The 9,888-nt window shown below is 30.3% G+C and overlaps 1 protein-coding gene across 1 annotated transcript; it reads left to right on the top strand.

The window, feature by feature from the left end:
* The first annotated feature begins 2,162 nt into the window (after positions 1 to 2,162).
* On the top strand, positions 2,163 to 2,898 carry LOC111887884 (dirigent protein 22). The gene has a single exon (XM_023884023.2). It carries the CDS (start codon positions 2,214 to 2,216, stop codon positions 2,787 to 2,789), a length of 576 nt encoding a protein of 191 aa, XP_023739791.1. The 5' UTR covers positions 2,163 to 2,213; the 3' UTR covers positions 2,790 to 2,898.
* Positions 2,899 to 9,888: the final 6,990 nt, after the last annotated feature.

The following is a 9,888-nucleotide window of genomic DNA, read 5'->3' as shown; positions in this document are numbered from 1 at the left end:
AGAGAGGTTCACATGGTGTAAGTGGGCCGATTTCTTTCTTTTATCTTATTTATTTAAAAAAATTCTCTAAAAAATAAAGAAATGAATAAAATAAATGTAAAGAAATATAAAAATAAAATTAAAAGGGTATAATGGTCTTTTCAAATCATTCAAGGACTAAAACCACGAAAATTACTTGATTTAAGACATTTTAAAAAACTTTTTGGACTTTATCTATGATTTTTTAACTACCTTTTTTGCAGTTTTGTGTACTATTAGAAGTGCCTTGGGAAAAATTGATTACATGTGTCTTGGTTTGAGATAGATATAAATGAGACAAAAAAGAAAAATCAATTTGATGTTTGGGTTAATAAAACTAAGGAGAAGGACTATGATGGAAGGGAAATCTTCAGAAAAGTTTCAATATTTACGGAAAAGTTATACTTTAGTCTTAATATTTTTTTAATGAAAAAGTCCTAAAAACCTACAAAAATTTACAGTTTGACCCTTTTTGACCGGTTGAAAGCAGTACCAAATTAATTTGGGGCTATTTCGTAAACTAACTCAAAATATTGAGACTTTTCTGTAAACAAAAAAATATTAGGACTTTTCTGTAAACAAAAATATTATGACTTTTCTACAAACAAAACTCTTATTATTATTATTATTATTATTATTATTATTATTATTATTATTATTATTATTAAAAATATAAATAAGAATACTATTTTTTGAACTTGTTATTATTAATATTGTTACTAATACATATAAATGCATTTAAATGAAAAAAATAATATTAATGACAATATTTAAGGGTGGAGGTGGAGGAGATGGTGATGTTTTTAGCATTGAAATCATGAATGTTTGTTTGTATATTTTTACGTTGTATATGGTCATTTCACATTTATTATTATTGTTTTCAATTCAGAATAATAATACTTAACTATTTAAAAGAAGTTGCATATTTGTAGAATTGTTTATATATAGTTTAAGGTAGCAATATTTCTCACTTTGTATATAAAAATGTTTAAGGTAGAATGATTACTTTCCAAATCCTACAGATCCACTACAAACATCTACATAGTTTGCCTATATCAAAAATTAAAAATATTAATTACAATATCTTGTTTAATAAAAAGTAATAGGACATGTTTTTCATATTAATACTTTTGAATTTCGATTAATACTTTTGAATTATTCCTATTACTTTTTATTAAACAAAATATTGTAATGAATACTTTTGAATTTTGATATGGGTTACCTATATAGATGTTTGTAGTGGATATGTTGGATTTGGAAAGTAATTCTTGTATCTTAAACAATTTTATATACAAAGTGAGAAATCCTTCTAACCTTAAACTATTTATAAACAATTTTACAAATATGCAACTTCTTTTAAATTGTTAAGATTTAATATTTTGAATTGAAAAAAATAATAATAAATGTGAAATGACCATATACAAAGTAAAAATATATAAACAGACATTCACGATTTCAATGCTAAAAACATCATCATCTCCTCCACCTCCACCCTTAAACAATGTCATTAATATTATTTTTTCATTTAAATGCATTTATATGTATTAGTAACAATATTAATAATAACAAGTTTAAAAAATAGTATTCTTATTTATATTTTTAATAATAATAATAATAATAATAATAATAATAATAATAATAGTTTGTTTGTAGAAAAATGTCATAATATTTTTGTTTACAAAAAAGTTCTAATATTTTTTGTTTACAGAAAAGTCCAAATATTTTAGGTTAGTTTACGAAATAGTCTCATATTAATTTGATACCGGTTTCAACCGGTCAAAAAGAGTCAAATTGCAAATTTTTGTCGATTTTTAAGACTTTTTCGTTCAAAAAAAATATTGAGACTAAAATGTAATTTTTCCATAAATATTGAGACTTTTCTGAAGATTTCCCGTATTAGAAAACACAGTGTCTCTTATTTTTAATTCTTTAAAATAAATAAATAAATAAATAAAATAATATAAAATAAAAAAATCTTATGTTTTATATTATTTTGTAGCGCTGAGTTATTCATTATAACTTTGGTTTATAAGTTAAAAAAGATCCCTCAAATAAAACATACATTCTTTAATAACTTCAATTGATTTATTAAAGAAAAAAAAGTGGCTTAATATTGCATTATAAAATGTCCTCACCCAGACCTCTTTTGTCACATCATTGTTCTTCGACCCAAATAGAATTTTCATCCTTCCACGATGGCAAAAGCTTTCTTCTGCCTCCTTCTCCCACTCCTCATCGCCTTCTCTCAAACATCTCCGACCACCGGAGCAGATTCCACCTTCGTGCAATCCGTAAAACGGAACCCAATGAAGCTCCGATCAGAAAAACTCAGCCACTTCCGATTCTACTGGCACGATATCATCAGTGGCCCCAACCCGACGGCCGTCAACATCGTGCAACCGCCTGGCAACAAAACAACACCCACCGGATTCGGTATGATCAACATGATCGACGATCCATTGACGGAAAAACCAGAAGCAGATTCCAAGTTATTGGGGAGAGCACAGGGGTTGTACGGACTGGCGTCACAGGGGGAGCCTGGGTTGTTAATGGCGATGAACTTTGTGTTTTCAACAGGAAAGTATAATGGGAGTACTTTGACGATTTTGGGGCGGAATCCGGTGTTTCATAAGGTGAGAGAGATGCCGGTGATCGGAGGAAGTGGGCTTTTCCGGTTTGCTAGAGGGTATGTTCAGGCGAGTACGCATACTTTTGATTTGAAAACAGGGGATGCAGTTGTTGAGTATAATGTTTATGTTATGCATTATTGATAATTTAATCTTTGTTGTTTTTGTTTCTCCGGCAACAAGTTAAATCATTTTTGGTTTTAGTTTTGGTTTTGTTGTTGGTTTGATGTTTAATAAATTATCTTTTTTTACACGCTTTAATCTTTATCATGGTTTAATATGGTATTCTCATTTGTCACCTTTCAAGTCAAATATTATAAAACGTGTTTGAAAATATTAAGTTTGGGTTTTGTAAATAATTATCGTATAAAAATATAATAATTATTTTTTTAATTAAGAAAATTTAAGAAATTAATGCATTTGGATGTAATGTAAACGAGTTTTAAATGGCCTATTACTTGTTGATGTATCGTATGTTTTGAACATGACACTAGAATGGCAATATGGCATACGCAACATTTGCAACGACATGCGAATATACAAAGAAAATTTGAATACATTGGAAAAAGTTCAATTGTATACTTATAAGAGAAACGCTTATATTATATTACTAAATAATGAAAACATAACATTGCTAAGGTAATTGTTACTTGCTATAATAACAAATCAAAAATACATATAGTAAAGACCAACATACTTGTTCTAAAAAGAAAGTAACTTGTAAATATTCTAAATATGCTCATAAAAGAAATGGCATACCCGTACTAGAGCAACAATTTGAAGAAAGCCAATAATCACAATGTAAATATAATATAACCTCCAATCTCTTGTATTGACACAAATATTTGTTGCATCGTGGCTCTTAAATGATATTAAATCTTTAGTGAAGGTTGAACGGTGCAACGTAAACAAATAAAACATAACCACTCCTTGGGTAAAATATGATCTACGTATCCTTAGAGGGCTTCAATTGGTAGGGATCATTGAATATCATAAATGTTTCTCACGAACATGAAGTGTATATGTAAAAGTTTATCGGTAGTATCTATCCTAATAAATAAAACTTATTTTCTGTCAGATCTCATATCCTTATTGATTTGGACATATAACATTTTAATAGATTTTTAGATTTATTTCCAGATGTAATTTGATTTGTTCACATACTCACAAATTATTTCGGTTACAATATTGCAAGAAATAAATGTTTCGTTGAAAAAGGATTTGATTTATCTGTAATGTAATACATGTCATAATTAATGACAACTCTAAAATTGATGTCTTTCTAATGTAATTTCGTAACAATTTCTCATATACTATCACAAGATATGTAACCTATCATCCCGTCAACTGCAACATCTAAAGAAGGTCAGCAAAGACGTCAGTCATTGTTATTCTTCTTCATATCATTCTACATACACGTATGTATGTTAATTCGTTCCTCTAAAACATTTCATCGTCTGATACTATACAAAAACTAATCTTCTATGCATCTGTATCTGTGAGGATCACTTCATCTAAACAAATTCATCCTTTAAATAAAAAGAGATGATGGTTCTATGGTGGATCGAAAAGCAGGAACCTTTTGTTGATGATTTCTGTTAGTGTGTAGTAATAAGCATACCGTATACTAATAAGCATGCAACATACCTATGGAAAAGCAAAAAATCAAGAACATGTCATGAGTGTGTACGATTAAGAACATTACCAATTTGTATTTCCGTTCAACATTATTGAGGAAATAAACGAAACTAAAATTCCAAAACCAAAACATCACAAACATTAGTTATTAGCACTTCACATTCTATAAAAAAAATAATATCACAGATGCGATTATCTTCTTTCAATTTGGTGTACATTCGGTTTTGGCAAATATTTTAAAATTGTTAAATTTTCTTGAAAAATTTTGATTTTGAATCTTTTTTGTTCATGATAACATAATAGTTTATTTTGTTGGAATGATTAAAAATGTTTCAAATTGTTTATTGGTGTTTGTTTGTTAAAATTGATAAGGCCCATTGTTACTGGTGGGTGTAAGGATAGAATCGTCTTTTTAGTTAAGTGTTTGTTTATTATCTCTACAGGTGATACAGTTGTTTTGGGGGACGACTTTCTCTGTCAAATTGTTGTCTATCATTGTGGTCCATCCTTGAGAGTATAAGTAGCTAGGTGGTAGTTGAGGTATTATTAAATTTTTAGAGATTCTATATGTGTTGCACAGAACTTTTCAAAATTTTAGAATTTACTTATTTCTAGATGTAACTTGTATCAAATTGTAATACACAATAATTCCAACACTCATTTTAATCTTTTCCACTTCTTTCACGGATCCAATTCTCATTTGTGTAATGCTAATGTACATTCTCAGTACTCTAACCAATATACATAGTCATAAGACAAAATTGCAAAAATGGTTCATGTGGTATGCATTTTTTTGGGGTTTTAGCCCAAACCCCGACTTTTTTGGATTAGTGGTCCTTTTGGACTAGTTTGTATGTAAAAATGGTCCTTGTGAAAATTGAAATGACTAAATTGCCCTTTTGAAATATTTTTTACATTTTTTCTATTTAATTTAATGTTTTATTAATAATAAAATGGGTCTCTCTCTCTCATGGAGTAAACATTAAACAATAATTTTGTCTAACTTATGAAAATTTTGTGTCTTCTTCTTGTACCCAATCACCACCTCCATTGCGGTTGATGTGACCACCGGACACAACCCAACACCACCTTCCATTCGTGACCCACCACCACTGATACCCACCTTATACCTCTCTCTCTCTCTCTCTCACTCACTCACTCTCTCTCTCTCTCTCTCTCTCTCGATTAAAAATCACCACCGAACACAGCCCTCATTCCTCCCTACCCTCCCTCTCATCGAGCTCACCGAAAAACAAGAAAACAAAGCAGCAGAAGCCACCGGAGCAGCTCCTGCCACCATCGTCGTCGTTGTTGTGAACCACCGTCGTCGTCGTCAGCTGTTGCTTCCGTCGATCATCTCTGACCAGCCCCTTCACCTCTTGCGACCCCTGTATGTTCGATTTTCCCCCTCGTTATTTTCGTTTTCCTTTTTGATCGATCAAAAGTCTTGGATAAGGAAGAACTGGTCTCTGATTTCGATTATATCTCCTCTGATGTCGTCTACTGGTGTTATTGTTGTTAGGCTACTTTGTGAGGACTCCATTTTGCCTTCGTTATCTGTGCGTAACCAAGATCTGATTTTGCCTTCGAATTCAAAGCTATAAGGGGTTTGTTCTTAAGAACCATAAGTTGGTTTGTGGAGTTAAAGTATTATCCATGAGTAGTACCCAATTTAAAATCTTGGATTTATCTAATCAATTTGATTGAGGCCTTCATTATTTTTGTTTTATGATCATAATTAATGTTTGGAGCTGCAATCATGTTCTTTGGTTGGAGAATATGAACTGGGAAAAGGTTTCGTACAGGCAGGAGAGAGAGAGAGAGGGTGGGTCCTCTATTATTTTTTAATTGTTAAAATAATTAAATAAATAGTATTAGATTTTAAAATAATGAAAGAAGATGAAAAATGAATACCCCAAGGGTATTATAGTCATTTCAATTTTCACAGGGACCATTTTCACATACAAACTAATCCAAAAGGACCACTAATCCAAAACAAATCGAGGTTTGGACTAAAACCCCAAAAATATGCATACCGTAGGGACCATTTTTGCAGTTTTGTCTAGTCATAAATACTAACAACTCACACAATTAACAAAAACAACTCTTAAAAAAAGCTCTTATTAGTTATTACCACATCACATTCAAAAACAATCATAGATGTGATTTTTTTTTCAATTTGGTGTACATTCGGTTTTGGCAAATATTTTAAAATTTTTAAATTTGCCAAAATAAATTTGGTTTTGTATCTTTTTCGTTCATAATAACATAATAGTTATATTTTGTTGGATTGTGTAAAAATGTTTTAAATTGTTTATTGGTGTTTGTTTGTTAAAATTGATAACCCCAAAGTCATTCGTGGCATAAGGGTATAATCGTCTTTTTAATTAAGTATTTGTTTTTTATCTCCAAAGGTGGTAAAGTTGTTTTGGGGATGACTTTCTCTGTCTGGGAATTGTTTTCTATCCTTGTGGTCCATCCTTGAGAGTATAAGTAGCTAGGTGGTACTTGAGTTATTATTAACTTTTTAGAGGTTCTATATGTGCTGCACCGAACTTGATTTGTATATCATTTTCAGCCTTATTTTGCATCCACACTCCATCCACTTCTATATAATGATTTCCTTATTTTGTGTATTTGTTGTAAATTGACTTTTTTCCCTACTCAACTAACTACTTTGTGACAAGTCGTTTTAAGTTATAATATATGAGTATACTACCACATTTCTACCATTTTAAACACCAAATTGAAAGTATTATGTTTTACTGTTTGTGTATGCAAACATTCCAAAAGTAAAATATTTTTAAAAAATGCAACATCCCGCATACATTTTACTGTTATTATATATACCAATTTTCTTAAATAAAATGTATATTTGTTACCTTGCTGCTTCTACACAAGGTTGGAATATGCTTTTACTCATCGCTAAACTCAATTCTTTTTTCTTAACCGTGTTATCACTGTGTGTAAATGTATGTCATTTGTATTTGTGTGTCTTTAGTTCCGTTTTATGTGTACGAATGGCCTGCAACCGAAACAAAACCCATCGTTGATGTGGTTTTTTTAGTTCTTGTGGAATCGAGACTGTTTGTGGTTATATTCAATGATCACATGGACATAAAACACCATCATTACAAGCAACAATATATTCAATTGTTTTAAAAGTAACAACTTAATTAATATATACCAATACACATCCCTATGTGGATTCTTGGACTCTTTGATGGAGTAGCTCAGGATCAACTTGGCATGTGGGTTCTTAAGCATTTTTAATGTAATCGTTGTGTATATAATTAAAAAAAACACATTCAAACAAATGAAATTTTCAATATACGTTGATCTTCATTTATTAATCCTATGTCAATTACATAACCAATATACGTTTTTTCTTGAAGACTACACAACATCATATATTTGTTATGAAATATTATTTAGTGAATGACTATTGGATTTCCCATATTCCCCCATTACTCTCCATAATTAGTGAGCATTATAACAAATATTATTATGAGTTTTATAAGTGTAGTTATGCACCATTATAATTAGCATTCATAACATACATCACCTTTCATCTTCTTTGTCTAGTATAAATAATGAGTGTTATGTATTGTAAAGTTTTAATGATTTCATAACAAGTATTGGAATAAAAGTTCTCTCTACTCTCATGTCTTTCTTTACTTTATAATTTATCTTGTTATTTGATCATATTTTATAACATGTTATCAGCACGACTTTCTCCTTATCGTTCTTTTTATTTTCAGGTATGTATTTTTTATAAGTTCAGATGTACAATGATTATATATTATTTTATGGAATTTCTTAATTAATAATTCTTTAACATACAAGTCTTTATTTTGATTAGTATTTTCATTATGGAAAACTATGTTATGCTAGAGAAAACGTTCTCTACTTTCCATGCCACCAGCATGATCATGTAGCAGCAATATCGTGAGAAATGTTTAAAAAAGAATTTGAATTAATCTCATGTCTTCTTGTGGCTAAACAAAACAATGAGTTATTGATTAAAAATCACCAATCAATCCCGACTGATTTTAGTGTATTCCCCGAAATGAATGCAACATCATATAATTATAATAGTCATAGGTGTAACCAAGGTCGTGAAGGTTATCATAATTATCATAAAAATAAAAAGATTACAAGTAACGACCAAAAGTTGGAAAATAGCAAAAAACCACATCCTAATGATAAAAGTGAGCATGGCAAAATGAAAGTTGAAAATGTTTGTCACCGATGTGGAATGACCGGTTATTGGTCTTGTACATGCCGCTTACCAAATCATTTTGTTGATCTTTATCAAGCTTCTCTAAAATCTAAATAAAAATGAAATATCAAAACAAACTTTATGCAAAATGATTTTCACGAAGATCAACCAAAAATGACACATTTGGATGTTGCAAATTATCTTGTCTACCAAGAATGGACAAGTGGTGCTATTGATGGTGATGGAAAAATAATATATAATAGTTTTGTTTCATGTCATTTATTATGTTTTTATGTCATATTCGTTTCATAAGAAATGATGTCGTCACAATATTCTCAAAGTAATAAAATATGACTTTATTTCTCAAAGTCGAATGTTTCTTATGTTTTATTTATTTATTTATTAAAGAGAAATAAGGATATTCGCAAAAGAAATGAGAAAGATATATGTCTTGCAGACAGTGTAAGGACACATAGCATTTTTAATAATGAAAAATATTTTTCTTATTTATCAGTTGGAGAAGCAAATGTTAATACAATAATAGGTAATGCAAAAATGATTGAAGGCTTCGGAAGAGCGAATATAATATTACCACAAGGGACAATAATTACAACTGGTGATGCATTAGTTTCATCAAAATCACCAAGAAATTTGTTAATTTTTAAGGATATTCGGTTCAACGGATATCATGTTGAAACAACTAATTATGGTGAAAAAGAGTATCTCAATATTACAAAATGATATCGGGAAAGAAAATTCTTTTGGAAAAATTACCCATATTGTCCTCCGGGTTGTATTATACAAATATTAGAATGATTGAATCTCATGCTATTGAAAATCAAAGGTAGTTTAACACCTTTAAATTTTGGCATGACCGGTTGGCCATCCCGAATCAATTATGATGCGCAAAATAATTGAAACTTCAAGTGGTCATTCCTTGAAAAACCAGAAGATTTTTCAAGCTAATGAAATGTCTTGTGTTGCATGTTCTCAAGGAAAATTAATTTCGCGTCCATCATTGAATAAAGTTGGGTATAAAAGTCCTAGTTTCTTAGAAAGAATTCAAGGGCATATATGTGGACCAATTCATCCACCATGTGGACCATTTAATGACGCATCAATAGATGGTCACACGTGTGCGTGTTATCTAGCCGTAATCTCTCTTTCGCAAGATTACTTGCACAAATAATCCGCCTAAAAGCACATCTCGATTGGGATAAGTATTGAACATCCTATTGCATATGTTCTACATAAAATGGTTTAGCTGATTCGTTAATCAAACGCCTTCAATTAACTGCAAGACCATTACCAATGCATTCTAAACATCCTACATCGACATGTGTCACACCCCCAAACCGGAATAACGGAAACGTTCGGGAGCAG

The sequence above is a fragment of the Lactuca sativa genome, chromosome 1 (assembly GCF_002870075.4).
Source record: "Lactuca sativa cultivar Salinas chromosome 1, Lsat_Salinas_v11, whole genome shotgun sequence".
Lineage (NCBI taxonomy): Eukaryota > Viridiplantae > Streptophyta > Magnoliopsida > Asterales > Asteraceae > Lactuca > Lactuca sativa.
Note: the sequence above shows the minus strand (reverse complement) of the source record. Positions and strands in the feature narration are given on the sequence as shown.

Coding starts and splice junctions, on each gene's coding strand:
- LOC111887884 (XM_023884023.2), top strand. CDS start 2,214: ATGGCAAAAGCTTTCTTCTGCCTCCTTCTCCCACTCCTCATCGCCTTC.